Source organism: Psittacula echo (genome assembly GCF_963264785.1).
Source record: "Psittacula echo genome assembly, chromosome: 7".
Taxonomy (NCBI): domain Eukaryota; kingdom Metazoa; phylum Chordata; class Aves; order Psittaciformes; family Psittacidae; genus Psittacula; species Psittacula echo.
The window spans coordinates 12,034,538-12,055,066 of record NC_137740.1 but is presented as its reverse complement, the minus strand read 5'-3'; the positions used below and the strand labels follow the sequence as shown (position 1 = coordinate 12,055,066).

At 50.9% G+C, this 20,529-nt stretch overlaps 1 protein-coding gene across 10 annotated transcripts in view; it reads right to left on the bottom strand.

Annotated features, from left to right (window-relative positions):
* The window catches only part of ERI3 (ERI1 exoribonuclease family member 3), a 130,276-nt gene that overhangs the window by 32,847 nt on the left and 76,900 nt on the right, over positions 1-20,529 (bottom strand). For 7 of the 10 annotated variants that reach the window (XR_013957354.1, XM_080622736.1, XM_080622737.1 and 4 more), the window contains one exon: positions 4,606-4,705. Coding sequence is in view for 8 of the 10 variants with exons in the window: in XM_080622736.1 (XP_080478862.1) it covers positions 4,606-4,705 (100 nt within the window). In the remaining 2 variants the exon portion in view is untranslated. Of the gene's footprint in view, positions 1-420; positions 498-652; positions 695-4,605; positions 4,706-15,075; positions 15,134-15,922; positions 16,105-20,529 lie in introns of those variants that run through there. The other 3 variants (XM_080622739.1, XM_080622738.1, XR_013957355.1) reach the window with 3 other exon arrangements.

Below are 20,529 nucleotides of genomic sequence, written 5' to 3'. Positions count from 1 at the left end.
GGGGGCCTGTGAGCACAGGGAAGATGGTGAAGCCGTGTGCAGAGGCTCAAGGGTCGCAGGATTACACCAGCTGGTGTAAAACAGCCCCGTGAGGGCATCATGTTGAGAGAGATGTTGCTATGGGACCAGCAATCCTGGGATGGGTAGTGTGGGTTCACTAGCAAGAGACACAGCAGCCTGGTTACCCTGTTTCCCAAAAAAAGAAAACAACAACAACCCCAAACCAGACATTTAGCACTAGATCTAAAATCATAATAATGTGTGTGCTAAAGCCTGAACCTTAAAGATTCAGTTCAATTAGATTTAAAAGATCAGTAGCCAGGGGTAACATCATGTTTTAAGGACAGTCAATGCACCTGAGGTGGAAGCAGAGCTGACAAATGAGAAAAACTTCCTCAGCAGCAGCAGCTACTTCTGCAGATTTAGAAACTTCTTGGTTTTTCAGTGTATTTTCACTTCAATAACTGGCTTGTTCAGAGCTGAAAAACAACCAAGGACTGGGGGGGGGGGGGAGGGGAAGGGGGAAAGTGTGCCTTTTATCCTTTCATAATCAGGGAAACAAACAAACCACCAAACTAAGGTGGGAGAGGATGAGATGTACTAATGCTAAAATCTTGAACTGGTGCTCTCCAGAAACACTGCTTCAGCTCACCCATCACTTCTTGCTTCGGGTTCATGCATCAGGTGTTCTTACCTAGAAAGGATTCTGGAATTTACTTTTCCTTCTGTATTGAGTACATGGCAAGGGAAACAGGATTTTACGAATAAAACCAGTTCAAACTACTGATGGGGTACTTCAGTATGGCATTCAAATCTTTGCCCAAAATAATTTAATCACCACCACTTTAAGAACAAATAGTAATTCCCCATTTTTATAACATAATGGATATCTAAAAACTAAGACTAAAGGCATATTATGCTACATAATTGATCAAAATAAATGTAGCAAAAATAGACATTTGATGAATACAAGAAAACCAGGTTTAACAATTGGGCAGTGGTAAGAAGAGCTGCACTCGGTTTGATAGGTGCTGGTCAGTAAACCTTGACCTTTTATTTAGGGAAACAGGTGAAAAGGCAAATATATAAGAAAATAAATTCCTGAATCCAGGTGATGTGCTGGCTGGTTTCAACCACAACTAAACCCTGGGATTTTAGTTCTGATTTATATCAGTCTCTGGAATCCAGTAGAGAGAGCCCAATGCAAGACTTGTGTGGATCCAGTGACTGCTGGCCTTTGTGTGAGAGTGCCAATAACCCTATTAGAAGCTGCAGCTCGTTTTTGGCAAGCAGTGCCTCAAACACATGTTTTAAGAATGGCAACATACACACATCTGTAAGAGGAGTAACTTCTTGGCAAGACTCAGCTTCATAGTGTTAAGGGCCAAGAAAACTCCAGACAAAAAGAAGTTCCTCACCCCAAGATCCTACAGTCCATGCTAGAGCTGACACTCCTTTAATCCATGTTCAAGGAGGGATGGATACTGCAGAAAAAAGTCCTGAGTGGCCCTCAGGGCTACGTTCAGCCCAGAGAGAATCCATAGAGCAGAAATACCCTGCACTCCCTGGATTTTGAACAAGATGAGGGGGAGAAGGTGAAGCATGAAGCGGGACTGGTCCACAAATACGCAAACTGCAGGGATTTGGAGCAGATATCGACTGAACCAGTGAATCTGAGAGTGATTTGAAAATAAAGCAACACACAACCGGTCAGGTGAGACAGCAAAATTCCTTGCAAATTGTTTGCAAAAACAAGTGGCCATCCACTGCAATTTTTCTGCCGTATTTGAAGGGAAATATCCATGTTGCACATTCCCGCATGGGTGAGCTGAGGCTTCACAGGACTGCCTGCATCCCCCAGACAGGTCCCAGTGCTGCCAGGAAAGGAGCTGCAGGGATGCTCTCTTACATGGCACAGCATTCACGACAATGATGTGGTTGGCTAACGTATGTACTTGCTGTTCCCTTCTCAACACTCTTCAGTTGGCAGCCTTCTGGATATCAGTGACCCACAAGGGCCATGACAATCAGAGGCTGTCCCTGGTTATATCTCGGGGTGCCCCTTCTCAGCTCCCCAACTTCCCTTGACCCTGCTGCACCCCACAACTGACCCCAAAAGAGAAATGAAGGCTCTAGAGGGGTCATTTATTCTGCTCAGAAGGGCTGTGTGAGGGGCAAGGCTCCTTACAGACAGGGAGGGAAGGGGAAAGCAGTCCTGGGCAGGGAAAGGGATGGCTCCTACCAGCCCTGAAGCAAGAGCAGTTTAGAGCATGAAAGGGGAGAGTGGAGAGGACTGCTCAGGTCACAGGGTGACTGTCAGCAACTGGGACGACTGTGCCCAATTTCAGTAGCCAATACTGAAGGACTCAGCTGTGAAGGACTGATGCTTGCTCCAGGATGAGGCAGCAAAGCCAGACCCAAGCAAGCCAGGCCTCCTCTGCAGTGAGCAGCACCTCCTCTGCCTTTGGGCTGGGGACCTCTTGGGGTGTCACTAGAGCCAACACTTGATCCATGCCCAGGACCTGAAAAGCCAGCAGGCTGGGAAACGAAGTGGCCAGGAGGCCAGGAGGCTGGTGCCCTGAGGAAATGCCAGGCAAGGCATTTCTCCAGACACCAGCATTGCCCCGAGCCTTATCCCAGGGGGAACACTGGGCTTCCAAGCCCCAAAGCCAGCAGCACTGACACTGCAGGCAGCAGCCGTGCCTGGGGCTCCCAACCTGGCCAGGAGGAGAAGCCATTCTCCCTGCTGCCATTCAATGAACCATGCCCCCAGCTCACTCCCAGGGCCTCAGCCTGCGGTAAAGGCACCAGACACAGGGTGCCAGTGGCTGCCACTTCTACAGGCAGGCAGAGGATCGCTGATACCCAAGGCAGAGCTGCTCTGGACCCAGCCCAAATGGAGCAGCCAGCAGGCTGCAACACACAGGGCACATGTGTGCTGTTGGCAGTGCCAGGGAGATGGGGACCGTCACACTGCTGGTGTGGCATCCTTCACAGCAACCATTTAAACCCCTTCAAAGAGTGCGTAGAAGGCAGGTTTGCCTCTGGGATGGAGTGCTGCAAGAAGGGAGCTTGGCTGCTGGGTCTTGCTTCAACACGGGCAATCTGCCTGTGGTTTACCCTGTACCGGGGAAAGCTGGGAGTGTTCCTCACAGAGGGAGTTTGGCAGAAATGAAGATGCAAAATCCTCCTAAAGGACTGGAATGGGGAGGGACATGAACAATATCTCTCTGAATTCCATCAGACTGTGCAAGACAACAGCACTGAGACAAACACAGGCAGAAACCAACAGCAGACAGATGATACTCTAGTGCTGGGGATGCTTTATCACAGCAAGAGAAGACAGCATCAGAGAGCTCCAGCCATAAACAAAATGAGGGAAGATGAGGCACAAACCAAACTTGTGTCCCTCAGGAGACCCTAGGAAAAGCCCAAGCTCCCACAGCAGGACATGCACACACAGTTCCTACAGTCCCCACTCTCTCCCCATGATCTCCTCAACATGGCACAAAAGCAAGGCAAATCTGCTCCCAGGCAAGGAAACAAATTTTAATGCTACCTCTGTCAATAATGCAACCAGATCCATAGTTCAAAAGGAGCTTGCTAATTAAAAGCTGGTGAGCTTTAAATAATTCATCTCCTTAACTTGGATTGATTGGAGAGTTTAATGGTTAGAGTCTTGAAACAATATTAAACAGCCTCCTCAAGGCCCAGGTAGCCAATGACTTTTCCAAGTAAATCTTACCTCCTTGCAAACTTTAATGGCCACACGTCACTGTGGATGGAGGGCTGGGAGGCAGAGGGAACACCTGACTGCTGCTCTCCAAGAGGTGATCCAACACCCCGCAGAGAAATGAGACAGGCAAGAGTGATGAAGCCCTGAGTTACAGCCCTGCCTACAGCCCAGTAAATCTAAGCTCCTGCCATACCACAGCCTGCTGCTGTCCCAGCTCTGTGCCCCCAGCGTTAAGCAGCAGGCAGATATACGGTTTCAGTGTCCCAGGCCAGGTCTGCCTCCTCATGTCACTTTGCTGCTGTGAAGGAGGTAAGGGGAAACATGGAGCCCTGCCACCATGCATGGTTATCTCAGTTGTGGGACCATGAAACTCATCACACGTGAGCAAATAGGATGATGACTCAGTTCTCCAGATGGGGCCACGCATCTTCACTCTGCAGCGTGTTTCCAGCCAGCTCCAAGGCTGTACTGCCTGGCAGAGCGTCCTTTCCAGAGCAGCTGGAGGACTGGTCCAATGGGGAGAGCATCCCAACCAGCCTGGAGACCCCTGCCCTGTGCTCCAGGCACTGCGCAACCCTTGTGCTGCCCACATCCACACCATCCTAAGCACTGCCAGAGCAGCCAAGGAGGGGAGCAGTTCTGCAGCCAGAGGTGTGTTCGGCACACTGGGACGTGTCAGGGATGGAGAGCTCATCTGCATGCCCATCCTGCCCTGACACATCTTTGTCCCTTCCACCAGCTGGAGACCCTGCAGCCCTTTGGCTGGCTCTCAGCAGCCCAGCCTGGACAAGCTCTCGGAGCAGAGGCACATCCTGTGTGCCTGGAGCAGCAGCTGTGGGGACGGATGGGCACGGGGCGGCATCACTCACCTATCCCGCTGTGAGGCCTCCCTATGTGCTGTAGGTTCAGTCCTTTGTTCATGTCTAAGAGCCCGTTCTTTGGCCAACTCCCCATGGCAAAGCTGTAAGCCTGGAAGAGAAGAGCAGAGGGTCAGATGGGTGCACAGCCCATATGCAGACATGTTTTGTACTTGCCCATGCTTGGCTGCTCCTGGTACTGGTGTGGGTCTGTGTTTGCCGTGTTCAGTGTGGACTCATGCATCACCTTTGCAGCAGCTCTCCTGAGCTCAAAGCACCCTCATCCTGCCCCGTCCCACCTGATGCACCTCAGAGAAGGGGTGTGCAAGGCCTCTGGTGGTCTGTACACGTGACAACCCTCATGAGGTCTGCTGGGCACTGTGCTGGATTGGCATCACTCAAAGCCACCTTTGACATGCTGGGGCAAGCCAGGGGCTGTGAGCTCATCCTGCATGTCCCTGGGTTGCTCCAGCCAGCACCATCTCCCCATTCCTGCCTCACCACGGATGGGGTCAGCAACAGGAGTCAGGAGTGCCCATGGCCAGCAGCAATCTTTCCCTCCAGCAATCACAGCTCTCCCAGCCTCCCCTCTCCTTTCCAGTCCCAGATCACAGCCGCCTCGGGGCTCTCCATCACTGGGAGAAACCCCACTGGAAGCCAGCACTGCTCACCCCACTGCACAGAACCCGCAGCCTGGCCAGAGGGAGCCTGCTCCATCTCTGCAGGGCTTCCACCAGGAGCAAAGCAGCCGGGAGCCTGATCAACACAAAACCCCACCGGACAATGCAAGCATAAAAGCAGCCAGGACCCGTGTCACACGCACGGCTGTAATTACAGCCTGACAGCCACGTATCTTCTTCATCTGCAGGAATTAAGCTCAGCGCCGCATTGTGAGCAGTAAGAAGGGTGCGTGGGCTTAGCGTCGCTCACGCTGGCGCTATCTCTGCTGCCGTGAGGGCCATTGTCCTCAGATGAGATCAGGTCAATCCAGCAGCCCCTATCTCTCTCCTGCAGTGGGGATCATCGCTAACCATGGCCACAGCGCGGCGGGGTATTGCTGACAGGCTGCGGACACTGGGGGAGATGCTCTCTGCAGCAGGAATGGGGCTGAGTGGAGCTGAACGGTACCCCCAGAGCCCATCACCCCCTGCCTGCCACCAGGACCTGCTGCCCGTCCCTCTGCTCCTACTACCTGCTGCTTTGCACAGCACAGGCAGGGCTGGCAGCCCCCTGGGAGCTACGGGGCTTGGGGGAGTTAATTTATTACCAGCCTACGTAACCAATTCATGCTGCTTTGTTACTCCTGCCTTAGCAAAACAGAGGGCTCCACAGATAATTAATAGACAGCATTGCTAATCCTATTGGGAGATGATTAGCAATTAAAACTCCTAATTAAGTCTGTGCATAATTCACTGAAATTACACTTTGTGTACACAACGGGGAGGTTTCTTTTGCCTTCAACAAACATGCTTTGGTATCTTCATTGCCATGGCTGGGATGCAGGTGGAAGGCGAGGGCCTGGGTTGGAGTGCAGGATGGGACCCTGCCACCCGCCTGCTGGGTGGCCCTGGGTGATGGTGGCAGTGGCTCCGCATATGGCTCCCTCTCCTGGGCTTCATCCCAAAAAGCAAGCCCAGGCACAGCGCAGTAAAGTCCTCACGCTCAGCACCAGCAGGTCCAGACCCAGGGTCGCCAGCATTGGGGCATCTCTGCAGAAGGCATGACCCCACAGGCTTCAGGGGAGGACACTAAGAGGGAGCAGGGCTGTCCCTGCACAGAGACAAGGCAGGCTCTGAGCTACCATATTGCAGGCTGCATCTCCAGCACAGACACATCCCTCAGACCCTGGCCAACCAGGGGAGCACAGCAGGAGGCTGGCAGGATCCTGGGAAAGCCGTGGGGACAGCTTTGGAAAGCTCCTTACAGCTGGGTGCTCATGCCAACCCCAGCCTGCCTACCCCAGCTCCGCAGCAGCATCCTCAGCGGGGAGCTGGCCCCAGGATCGGCACCAGACCCATCCCCGCATCGCGTTTTCCTTTCCTAACCAAGGTCATTTGGTACAGCCGCAATACCTGAGCAAACTCGCTAAGCAGCCAGGGTGGAAGTTGGCCTGACCACTGAAGGTCAAGTGTGCACTTATGCATATTCAAAGCTGCCTGCACGATCGATCGTGTTTTAATTGTTTTTCCTGGGGTTTTGGAAGGAAGTGCCAGGGGCATTGATCAGTCCCAGACGAGGCCGCTTGCACTTCGGGGCTGGCAGGGACCATCGCTGTGCTGCAGGCAGAGGGAGATGCGGGCAGAGGTAAAGGGAAGCCAAGGGGAGAGGTGAGGCAGCCCTGGCTGGAAGGAGGAGCCATCGCTGGGCTGCATTGGAAAATACAAGTTTTTTAATTAAAATTGGCAATTCCGAGCCGCCTGCCGGCAGCAGCCGCACAATCAAGAGCGAGGAGCTTTGCTCTTTAATATTTAAACACAACGTTTAATCTTTAAACAGGAAAGTTCTTCTTCTGACTGTTAAAGCAAAGCAGAAAGTGCCGGCGGCTCCCCAGTGTGGGGCTCCCCAGCCTGCCGGGGTTGCCACTGGGACACCAGTGCCAACCACAGCCACTTTCACACTGGCTCCACCACCACATCTACTGGCAATGCTGTAGCCCCCTGCCCCTTCAGCACTGATCCCTATGGGAAACCATGAGGAAGTTTGGGATGCTCCTGGTCTGCTTGCAAGCCAGAGGATGTAAAAAAACGCCCTGATGAAACCCTTTCTGCAAGGAAATCACAGTAATTTGTTCCTCCCTTCGGTTCAGTCCTGGTGTTGCAGACACTGGGTTGCTCCCTTCTAGGTCAGACACTGAAGCAGGGCCAGGACCCCGCGGTGTTTTATTTTTATCTGCATTTTAATTGACAGAAAATGCAGTCAGCTTTTTCGAAAAAGCTATTTTTAAATGGTTTTGGTCAAAATTATGATTTAGAGATAAACCCAATGCCTCTGATCTGCTACAAACCACCCAAATGATGTTTGCAGAGTAATTTTCAAGCAGGTTGAACACAATTATTTCCATTCACACCAGCTCCCAGAAAGGTCTTCCTTTTTTCCTGATTTTGTTTGTAATTCTATGAAGGCCACATTCGCCTCCCTGCCAATGCTGCTCTGAAGTCAGATAATTATTAATTATATTTATTTACTTATACAATCCCATAGGCATACACAGCAGTTCACAGACAAAACCGCCCTGGGTCCCTGATGCAGGGATCTCAAATCAAAGGTAAGCAGATACTCTTGTGATAAATGCGAGCTAAGAGCAGCAGGAGACTAGAAACATGAAGTGTTTCCATGCATAGAGCCAGCACGTTGTTACAAGTGCCAGCATGGGGAGGTAGGTCCTTAGGTGACCCATACCTCACATAGCCTGCAGAAAATCCAAATAACCAGGAGTGGGGTACAGCAGCCTGGAGCATGGAGATGTTGTGTGCACGCAATCACAGCATCCTGGGCTGGCTTTAAATAAAGTGAAATGGGTCTGAAATCATCCTCCTGTTGCACTGGGCCACAAACCTTTCCGCTGGTTGTGATACATCTGCCTCAGCCTGCAAAGAGCCAGAAACAAGAGCTCCAAGACCCATTTCTGGTAGTGCTGGGGAACAAATATGGTCTTATGCGTGTGAAGGGCACACCAGTGAGGCTGAGCAGTGACACAATGCTGTCTGCAGGGGAAGAATACAGGCTTTGGACAGTTTGGCACTAAATTTACCCTGCCTGGCCTTGCTGCAATCCCCAGCAATACCAGGGCGAGAAAGGTAACAGGACTAACATAGCCAGGTCTTGATGCCCTGCTCCCTGGAGCTTGTTTGGGCTACATACCATGGTTTATAAGCAGCACAGCTGCAGAGAAGATGTTCCAGGGGGTCTGAAAATTCCCAGAACTGGAACTTGTCAAGCTGATGTATTGATCTAAGTGGACTGAATAATGCTCTATCATTTATTTATGGGGAAGTGCCCAGCACACTTCACAAAAACTGATGTTTGGCAGTCACATTAAGGCAAGATTTAACATCTCACATCATGCAAACAGGGCACCAGTGCAGAGGTCAGGATGCTCACTTACATGGGGAGCTCCACAAATCCTTCCTGTATCCACAGGGAGGGACAGGGCTGCTCCTCACAGAGCTGTCAGAGCTCTGCTAGGGTGATGTGCTGATGCTACAGAGTCAGCTCTGTCCTTTCCACATGCGTGGATGCTGTGATCTGCTCGACCAGCCCCAGGCCCTCTGTGCTCCACTAAAGCGGCTGGCATTGCAGCACCCTGGGTGATTTAGCTGAAGGGCAGGAACACAAGAGGGGCTCTGTGCTTTGCAATACCATGAGCACGTTCACAAACCACAGCAGCAAAACCCACCAGGACCAGCACAGAGCTTCCTCCTGCCCTGTCCAGCCTGGCAACCTTTTCACTTTTCATGTTGTACCAAGATGTTTTACATGTTTCATCTGCCAACTGTAACTTTTACATTAATATGGACACTTTCAGAGAGGGAGAAAATATTCCCTTTTGGAAAAAATCCTCCCAGGAGCAAAGGGTCTCAGTGGTTTGAGAAGATGCTGAAGGGTGGGTACTAAAGGATAATAAAAGCGGTGTTTTGTGCTGAAAGTTCTGTTAAGAAATTCAAAGAGACACCTGAGAAAAACATGTTTTTAAAGAGATAGAAAGAGATATCTCCCTTAGCTCGGGCGAGCAGCAGGTGCCAGGTGTGCTCCCCTGGGATCAGGCTGGGCACAGCAGCCTGCTGATCGCGGCTGACCCCCTGACATTTTCACAATGGAGAAAATGACTCTGAGACAGCAAAAGTGTTTTCCTCCCCATCAGCTGTGTGCTGCATCCACCCAAAATAAGCATTTCTCTCTAACTCCCCTCATTCTGCTGCTGCCATGATGAGGTGTCAAGGTTTTATACTACTTTGCATGGTGGGAAGAAAAAAGAGGCCATGCCTATGACTAAGTGGGCTTTTAAACGCGTTTTCAGTGCCACTCAGTAACCGTAATGTTTTGGGGCTGGTGGGTATCTTGGAGGCCATCCCTGAATAGCACCCAGGACATGGGGACTGCAGGGTGGTCCCTCGACATCCCATTTTAATTGCATGACACTTAAAAAATAGGAGGTGGGTATTTCTTGCTGGGATTTCTTGCCATGCAAACAACCAGCACAACACAAGGCACATTTAACACCACTGAGGGCCTGACCCCACTGCCAAATCACTTAGCAGCAAGGCTGAATGCAATTAAAGAAGAGGCAGGTAATGAACAGGCAGCTTGCCAAGCTCTGGCTGACAACGGCAGAGCTCTGCTGCTGCTTTGGAAGGTGTGGAGGAAAGCTCATCTGGCAGGATGGAGGCATGCATCCTGGGATGCTCAGCCCTGGCAGCACTGGAGCCCTTGCTGGCTGTCAGGAGGCAGGAGCTAAACCCAGGTGTAACGTGTCCCTTTTAAGCAGTTTAGTCAGAAGTGCTGCTGCATTCACAGCTTTTCAAGTATTTTTAAATCACTTACAAAAGCAGGATTAAACGATCAGGAATTCCATTTAATAGGACAAATAAAGAAATAACAATCTACTCCATCAGCCCTGCGAGAGGCAGGTTTGATTTAAGGAAAAAAGAAAGTATAAAAGAGGGAGAGAAAAAAGGAAAGGGAGGTGGAGAAAAAAAGGATAATGTGTGTTTACTCAAGCAAAGAAAAAAATATTTAAGTGATGTAGGGGAGAAGATTGCGGTAACTAGTGAAGAATAACATCGTCTGCTTTGCTGTCAAATCACACAAGAATTTCAGTAATAGATTCTCATTCTGACACTCAATTCAATTCGAAGGTGATCCTGCTTTATCCCAACACATCAAATATTAAACACTCGTATTAGCCAGGGTGCCGTCGCCTTTCCCGGCTTAGACGCGGCAGGAAGCTTTTCCCCTTACTTTCTCTCACTCGCTATAATATTCTCAATGTTATCTAAACATGCCTTCATACACTGGGGTTCCTTATCAATCCCATTTGGGGAGGGAGGAGGGGGCTGTACTTAAAACGGTATTAGTTTGGGGGGCTTTTATTATTATTATTTCCAAAGCTTTTCAATTTTGTGTGGAAAAAGCTTAGGAAAAAAAAAGGCGGAGGGAGGGGAGGCGGCGAGAGAGGGAGAGGGAGCGCGGGAGCGAGAGAAAGTATAAGAAAGGGAAAAGCAGCCAGCAGCTCGTGTGACTGATGCCTTTCAACAAGGGCAGTCTAGCTTGTCAAAGCCCGGGCTTGAGATGAATTGGCATATCTATTCAGCCTGCCTCTGGATGTCATGCAATACAGTTTCATATTCCCAGATAAGGCATGATAAGCAATTGCTGCCCTGACACCAACTCCATCCATCCCTGCCTTTCTGTCCACGCGCATTACAGATCTCTGCTGCGCTGCTAATAAGAGGCATTTAATTTTTACCAACGCGGCTGCAAGAGGGGCCTCCAGACTGACCAGGTACAGCATTAACACAACTCACAGCTAATGACTTCTGCTCAGTGCACTGAGCTCCCTGAACACTCCTAAGTGGCACAGGGTGCACGAAAACAAGTTCTGCCCAATGTGGCATGCACCAAACCCTCAGATTAAAAATCTCTGCTAATAATTAAGGGGCGGGGGTGGCAAAAGCAAAGGGGATTTGTCTGCTCCCAAATAAATCCGCAGTGCCATCAAGCAGGAGGTGGTTTGGCTGGGGTTTGGACATGGGAGGATGCAGAAGAAGATGCGACTGATGCCCTCACCCAGGGAATGTCCCTCTCCAGAGCACAAACCTTCTGAGAGCTGCAGGGAGAAGGAGGGAGGTCAGCACAGCGGATGTGGGGACACCACAAATGGGTCTGGTGCTGCCCTTGGAAACTCCTGCCACCACCAGCACCCTGCAGTGGGAGATGAGAGCTGGACACAATCCTCCCACATTGCTGAAAAGGTGCTGGAACCCTGCCTGGTGCTCTGACCTCTTAACACAATGGCACTTGAAGGCTCTTCAGAGAGCAGTGCCACACAACCCATAGCTTCCCCCATGTCCTGGGTGAGCAGGGAGCCCACAGCACACGAGCCACCTCACCAGTCCTACCTGTCCATGCCAAGCAACCTACGGCAAGCCCAGCTGGTGTCCACTTCAGCCCATTTGCAAAGCTGCTGGTTAAAACAGCCACATCTTTATGTCTCACATTAGGCAGTAAACTAAACAAACACGAAGGTGAATTGTCTATTTTTGGAGCTGGCTGGCTCTGCACACCTTTGGGAAGTGCTTTACAGAGGTGAGGTGCCCCCAGTTCATGGGAGGAGGACAGGTCAAGCTAAAGGGACTGCAGCAAGGTGACAGGTAAGATGTGGAGGATGCAGTATAACTGCACATGCCGCCTTCTTATTAAAATAAGCAGCCCATGCCATCAGATCTCTATAGATAGGAGCCCTGCAAAAAAGAAACTGAAGCACACAATGATCTCATGCCTGGCCCTTCTTCCTAACAGACACATGCCTAAGCAGCCTCTGCCTGCCCATGTCCTGGCAGTACCCCAACTGAGCCATGGACATACAAATGCACTGTCAAAACTCCTCTTAACTTCAGAAGGGGCAGGATAGACCCTGCAGCCTCCAACAACCCCCCTCCTGGGTGCATTTGGATGCTGTGGCTCAGTCAGGCAGTGGGGAGGTGGTCCTGCTTCCACACAGGATTAGCACGTGCCCTGGCTTAGGCTGCAGCAGAAACACGCTGGTGTGCCTGACTCCGGAGTGTCAAAGTGCCAAGCGGTTTAGGCTTCACATTTCCCTGTGTTTGAACAAGAACAGTCTCTGCCTTGCTCCCAGGCTAGGGATTATCCTGGATAAAATGTTCTCGACTGCTGTGTGCTCTGCGGCTGGCGACACAGTAGGTTAATGCCGTGGAGACCTGGGTCAAAGCCCTGGGTTTGGTCACAAGCAAAACAAAGCTACAGGTCTGGGTCCCTGGGGGGCTGAGGAATAGAGACAGGGTGTGCACAAGCCAGTGCTGGCCCAGGAGAGAGGACAAGCAGAGCCAGAAACTGCCAAGAAAGCAGGTCAAGCATGGGGGCTGCTGGCGGGGCTAGAAGGACTGGGCTCAGGGTGAGATGGCCAAGCAGAGCATTGCAGCAGGAACACAGGGGCTGCTGCGGAGACAAGGGGCTGGAGGACACATGTCAGGTATCCTTCTTGGTCCAGGGCAAGTGGCCCTGCCCTTGAGCCACAGGTCATGTCTGTTTGAACAGGGCTGCCTTCAGTGTCCTGGTGTTCCTGGCTCCAAGACCTAGGGTGGGTTATGCTGATGCACGCAATCAGCTCCCAACAAAAGTATCTCTCAATTAGTGCCTGAAAGAGAGACACATGATGCCATGGCAGACAGCTTCCAGGGAGTACCTGCACACAGCTGATGTACCCCTCCAGCCCTGCCAAGGATGGGCTCACACCTTGTGGTGCTGTCCCCCAGGAGAAAAGTGCCACTAAACCTCTCCCCATCACATGACTGTGGCCAGCAGAGAGGGGAAGCTGGGAATGGCACCAAGGAAACCCACAAACACACTTCATGGATGATTCACCTCATCCACAGTTGACTCTTCACACAGACGAGAATGGACCAGTTTGATTCTGGCAGCTCCTGGGGAAAATGGGAGTTCAGGGGGATGGGGAATATGCCTCCAGTACTGCTGGCAAACAATCAAATACTGGCACTGCCTCAAAATCAGCCCCTGCATAAATGAGGACAGCAAACGGCATGACAGGGCCCCAGCAGATGCACCATGCTGCAGAGCTGAGCTGTCTGGGCAGCAGTGAGGTGGACACATCTCACCTTCCTTAGATTTAGCTGGAGATTAACAACCACCAAAGAGCTGCAGTTTTGCCATGCTACACGAGGGTGGGTAACAACATCCACTGATCACCTCCTTCTTCTCTTCCCAGGGCTGTGAGCGATGGCTGCAGTGCTCAGATGTATGCAAACACACCCCTTTTAACCTAACCCCATGCCTTTCCCGAGCAAAGCCAGCACCGGGCTCACTATCAAAACCTTCGATCCCTTCTGAAGGGGGTATTTCCCCCCCTCAATTTCTATTTTTTACACAGGCACACGCTTGCCTCTCCCTCGCTCGCTCTTTAATTTCCGTGTGAGAGGGAAGCAGGTGCCCGTGCTCCCGTGAGCTCTCCCTTCCCTACGTTTTTTTTCCCTTCTTGGATCCTGCCCCATTAGTTTAGTGCCCAGCCATCTGCGACGTCTCCTGTAATGCTGTCCCCCTTGTGTACCAGGGAGCTTTTCCATTAGCGCCTTTAATATTCTGACACCTTAGCACAGGCTGCTATTACATTCAAACACTGATCGCCCTGTGAAATTACATCGCAGGGCTTGCTAAAATGGAATTGTGTATAATCAGGCTCCTCCATGCACTGTCAGTCCCATCACAAATACAACGTAAAGCAGGCTTATGGATGGGCTTAGCAGCTGCTACAAGTGTATTTTTTTTTAATAGATGAAGTATCCCTTATTTAAAGCATTTCCTTAAGAAAAAAAAAAAAAAAAACCACCCAAAACAACAGTGAAAGACAAATCAACAGCTGCTGCATTATGTTAACCATAGCACCGGCCTCTTAAAAACATGTTATTTACTAAGGTATCTGTTTATCTATGACTATATCAAACAGAGGAAGAGGGTGAGATAAAGGTAGTTAAACAGGCAGCCAAGGAGATATCTGCCACTGGGAAATAATAGCTAAATAAAAAGTGCCATTATTTACTCCAGAGAGCGGAGGACGGAGAGCCAGCGCTCTCCTTCCAGTGCTGCACAGTAACACACAGCTGGGAGCCTCCAGTTTGTAAGGGCAGCCCGTGCCAGCCTAAATGTGCCCCAGCGAGCCTGGCTCCAGCCTGCTCATCTCCTCACAGCCATGTCAGATGAATCTGGGGTCTAAAAGCCAGCTTAGGATCCAAGCACCTCACCTCTCCAGGGAGGCTGTGACGCAGGGAAGATGTGCTGCTGATGGGGCAGCCCCCCACCTCCATGCAGGCTGAGAGCAGGTTAAATTAAGGCAAAACTGGCCATGACAGAGGGTCTGGGTGTGTTCCCACAGGGGGAGGCTGGTTTTTGTGCAGGTAGCACACAAGGGACCAAGCTCCAGGCTTTTCTTTCTGAATTCCAGCTCAGGAAGTGATGGATTAGGACAAAGGTATTTCAGGGGGATGCAGGAAGTGGCAGGGACACAGATGATGTGTCAGAGAAATGAGCTCCCTAGCTCCCCAGCTTGGAGTTCAAAACACTGCTTCTTACCATGCCCTAAAGGTTATTCTGTCTGTCTGCTATAAAATGCGATGGCACATCACCTGAAGGGAGATTTCCAGAGGCACTGTGACCCTTCCGCTATCTCCTCCGAGAAGCCTCTGCAGGAATGATGAGATTGTAGCTCATTTCCACACACCTTGAAAGAGCCTGGCTGGATCAAACGCGCTGGAAGCAGAAGCAGCACATCTCCAGGACTCATCCTTGCCTCCTGGCAGGGAGCGCACTCTTGCTGTAACAGGCTGCAAAACCATGTCCACCCCACTGAAACACTGATACTCTGCCACTGCCTTTCATACTAAACCAGGATGGAGTCTTGTTTCACTGAGAGGGGACAGTTCTGCTTGGGAATCACACAGTAAAACCCAGTGACAGAACTCCTGCCTCTTGGAAAGGAGCAATCTATTCCTGTGTGAAACACTGGTGTGACATTTTGACTCCAGTTTTTCCAGTGCAAAAGCAAGCCATTTGTCCAGAGCAGCTCCATTGCACCACACATGGCACGTCTCAGCACATGGTGCTCTGGACGTTTCTGGAAGGGACATGTCTGGCAATGGTTTGGCTGCTGTGCACAGACATGCCAGATACGGGGAGGATGGCACCACGGAGGGCAGAGACTCATGGACAGGTTACCAAGAGAAAAGCAGAGGGGAGGTGCTGTGTGACTGCATGTCCATTCACACTGCAGGTGCAAGACAAGGCAATCCAACCCTTTGGTTTTCACTACCTGGCACTGTCAAGATTAGGTGTCTGGAAGATGGCAGCACGGGAGGGTGCTGAGCCACCAGCAGGTTCATGTTTCAGTTTCACAATCTGTTCCTAAACCCCAAGCTGTGGTGGATGGGAAAGCAAACAGAGTGATCCTGCAGGACCTTCTATGCATGTCCGTGCATGTCTTAGCACGTACACCTCTCCCTCTGTTCACATCCTAAAACTCATTCCACGCTTCATGTCCACCACACCTTCCTGACACAGATACATGACCTTCTCCAGAACTCACCTCTGGCATGATGCAGAGAAACTGGCTCATATAGGACAGGTCAGAGGGGCATGGAAACATGTGCCCTGCTCCCTCTTTCCTCCTTCTCCCAGTCAGCAGACTCCCAGGAGCAAAACCCAGACTTTCATGTTTGGCACAGCACCAGCCCAACAGAGCTGTCGCGGTCTCTGAGGGTTACTGCTCTGCAAGAATCGAATAAAACAGTTTCTCAGCACTCCCACAAGATGCAAAGCCGCTCAGAGGAGAGGCAGCTGGAAGAGCAAGAGAAAGACAAGAGAATACAATGCATGAGGCATCAGGGAATAGATCAATAAAGATTACAAGGGCAGTAGCCACGTCCCTTGCCCGTGCTGAAGCCTCTCATGGCTGCAGCAAGGGAACACCAAGTCAAGCTAACAAGGCGCTGCTGAAGCAGTGCCTAGGGATGATACCTGTCTAATCAAAGGTACAGTTTATACTGGATCATCTAAGCAGCAGCTCTTCCTCATGACTGTTGATTCAGGTCAGGGTTAAGGCTGAGGAGGTTAAAGCCGGGGCACCTATAAGAGCTCTGATGGATGCAAACACCAGGCAAGAATTGGGCAGCAGGCAGCAAAATTGAGGCTCCCCAATTCTGATGGAAGAGCAAACAGAAGAAGATGGTCCAAGGGGCCAGGCAGCACGCCATGAGAGAATTGATTTGGAGAGAGGCCAGGAAAGCAGAGAATAAAGGGACCTGAGAGGAGGACGTGACAAGGTCCTGAGAAGAGGTTATTAAAGGAGGTATGGGGGAATGAACTGCAGCAGCTATGGCCAAGCACGAGTGGTGGGCAAGACTGGCTACCTGGACTGGAAAGGGGAGACCAGCACTGCATTGTGGTGCTGAGAATATGACAAAGGAGATGATGATACCGAAATGAAGGGCTTTGGGTCCTCAAGGCCTCAACTGATGTCTCCCAGGAGAGCAAAAGACATCTCTATGGAGAGGAGCAGGTCCAGGAGCACACGCCCAGCAGTGTGGGTACCACAGGAATGGCCCCCATGTAGCCACGGTGCGAGGACAGAGCTGTGGGGTCATGCAGTATTCATCCCACCCCTCTCAGCATCCCTCAGCTGCCCCATGAGCCTATCCTTAACCCACGTGAGCTGTCTCAGCTCTGGCTAGAGGTGGTGGAAATAAGAGCAAGCAAGAACAAATGCCCCAAGAGGAAAGCAGATCCGCAGCAGAGGGCTGGAGGGCTGAGATATGACAAGGAGGTTCATGGGCTGACTAGAAAGTGCTTGGCTGTGAACTGCTGCTGCCTCCTGCCAATGTGCCAGCAAAGAGCAAGCGGCTGGTATGGAACAAGGTGTCCCAATTAGTTTTCCACTAATCCAATTAGATTTCCCTCCTTGGCCAGACCTTTCCCACTTGCAGCATTTTATTTGTCAGATTTTTAACTTGTGGTCCCATGTTTGTCCAGCTCTGCAGAACCTGCCCTGCCTCAAGTCCTGCCCCAGCTCCTCACCAGCAAAGAGCAATTACGTGTGTACACAAACAAGCATTCAGCAATCGTGCATTGCATCTGAGCTCTCTGCTCCTGTGTCAGGGAACAGCTCCCAGGGCTTCAAATCAGAGGTGTAAGGAGAGAAACAGGGAGCACCAGGAGGTAGAGCCGATTGGGAAGACACGGCAGAGCACACCAGGTCCCTCTTCCTCCCCCCTGAGCAACAGCAAGCCCTGTGAGCACGCCTGCCCTCCCCGCTGCCGCTCCGCACCACCCCAGAGAGCTGGCAAACAAGCTTCAAACCAGCCCGCTCCTTGTAATCGGAGTCAGTCAGTGTGTGTGTTACGCTTGAGTTGATGGCTGGTGTTAAATTCAATGCCTTGAGTATTGATTTCCTCGCACATCCCGGACTTTGTTAAAGGGTTAGCCGTGAACTGAGATCAAAGGGAGGTTAACTCGTTTCTCATAAGTGGTAAAGCAGACCTCTAGCAAAACCGGGCACTGGGCCTCCTCCGCAGAGGATGCTCTGTGCATGTTGTTAGCTACCTTGGTTGCCTCGGAAGCCAGATAAAGCCACAAAGCTGCCTCAAAGCAGGGAGAAAAAATGATTCTGACAGCTTCCCAAGGACCCCCAAGCTATTATGAGTGCACACTGGGGATGGGCAGCGTGGGCCAGCATACTCCTCCCTGACACATCCTCACACTATAGGGAGCTGCTCTCCTTGCTCAGTCATGGAAAAAAGGGGGGGAAGCAAGTCTTTGCCAGCTGTACCCCAAAGAAGCTGTCCCTGAGGGGCTCAAGAGAAGGGGAGAGCCCTCCCCAAGAAGCCTAGGCTGTCCTGCAGTGCAGGTGAGAGAGGGAGAAGGCATAGGGATGCCCCCTGAAGGACCTTCTGGCCAGGACATGGCACCCTTCCCACCATGGCCAGGTGGAGAGGACACCTTCACTTGAGCCAACACCACCATCAGCATCATCTCAACCTGTGTGGCACCTGCGTGATCTGTTTTACTTTCTTCTTGTCTTTCCCTGCCCCACACGAAGTAATTTTGGCACTGACACCCAAGATCAGCAGGTTTTGCCAAGCCAGTAAGAGTTAAGTGCACAAATAACATGACGCTAACAGGGTTTTGGCTTTACCTTTGTGATTTTTAAGAGATAAGAGGCAGGGAAAGAGGTGTAGGAGACAATCTGGAATTGTTATCACTGGTATTAATGTATGCCCAGAGGGGCCGAGCAAGAAGCATCCATTTCAGATGAACATCTGTCAACAATAAGAGGTAAAATTTCCAAAGTAGCTAAGGTACTTCAGAGCCCAGATTGCACCAGCTTCCCGGGAGGCTTAAGCACCCAAGTAATTCCCAACAACAGGACCTTTGGCCCCTAAGTCATCTGGGTGCCAATCAGTGCTACTTCTCAGCCTCTCTCCTCTACCCCAAGAACTGCTTATAGCACAGTCCAGCTTTCCAGCAGCTATGCTGTTCTTCAACCAGATTAATTTGGTTTCAATGGCACTGTATCTTCCACCCTGGGATAACACCATGAGCAGTCCCGCCCTTTGACACAAGCCAGGCAGCTTCAGCTGCAGAAAACACAGCACAATCTGCCCCTCCACCCCTAAAAAAACCCAACCCAAAGCAACCTGGCAATGGTGGTAGTGTAGCTCCCTCTGTCCTGCAGCACTGGTAGGGAAGAGGTCCCCACTACAGCCCATCTTGGGGGTGAAACCCTCAGTGGGAGCTTTATTCCTGAGCACTTTATAGCCACGTTTGATTAGGAGGCCCTCCCTAGGGTACTAAACAGGTACTCTCCCACCCCTTCTCCGCTCTCCCAAAGCCCTGCCACCCAGCACTCACCAGCAGCTGATTTGTTTTTAAGTGAAAGGTTTATACCACAGTGCTTGGGGAATATCTGCTCAGTGCCCAGCATACCAAGTGCTGAAGATTTCACTTAAACTCTCAGCATCTGTGTATCTCAACTAAATAAAGCTATTTGCTATAAAAGAGCACAATGACAGTAATGGAATAATAACAGCATTAATAAAACACAACAATTCTCGAATAGGAAGCGGACGCATCAGCTAGCTTCAACCAAGAGAAGAAGGCTATTTTAAAAGCACACACAAACCCCATCTGGGGGTGGAGAAAACCAACAAAAGCTCCGAAACTCAGAGGTCAGACTGAAATTATGTTTTTAACCTCGAAAGAAAGATGCTTGTCAGAGCCTTCCCAGCCAGAGCACTCCCACACCGGTTGGAAATGAATTTCCACAGCTCCCAGCAAAACAAGGGCTTATAATGGGCATGCTGGCTCCACAAAAGAGGGGGTGGGAACACTTTTAGCAGGGAGCACACAGAATCAAAAGCCTAAAATAGAAATTACCCCTCAAGCACCAGCAAGGTTTGTAACCCAGCTCCTGGGACAGACACATTGGAGCAGGAGGTGATGCTGCGCTGAACGTGTGAATGCCAAGCTACTGATGCAGGGCCAGATGCTGGCGCATCATTATGCAAACATCCAGATGTCTCAAGCTCACCACACTGACATTACCCTCTTGGCTGGAAAAGTCGCCTTTGCTCCATCCACAAATTCTTCCTCCTTCCTTTGTTTCGGATGAGATTAAACACAGCACCTTCATTTTCAAAGTCACCTACACACTGTCTTGCTGGGATAAAATAACACTGGGGACCTGCAGCAGGTTTGGGGACAGGTATACCCAAGTCCTAATCACAGCTCTGGGAGGCCACATTCCCTTGCTCGTCCCTTTACAGGAGAAGGAGACTTAGCACTTGGTGATGACAGCAACTAATGTGCATTAAGCACGTCATGCTGTATCTCTGAGGTCTTGCCATAGCTCCATCCTGCCTAGGGCAACACCCCAAAATACCACTTGCCTTGGGAAGAACTGGAAGGGTGGGTGACAGCTGTTTCCCTGGAAGGGGACGGGATGGAGGAAAAGGAGATCTCTGTGTTCATCACCATGCTGAGAAGGACCAGTTTGTGCCAGCAGGAAGGGTCTGTGTGCAGACATGTTTCTCTACCCAAGCCTTGCCCCAGCTCCATGAGCAGAGGAGCCAAGACCGTTCCCTACCCAGGCTCTGGTTCAGCCGGCTGCCTCTGCAGAGGGTACATGATAGCTGCTCC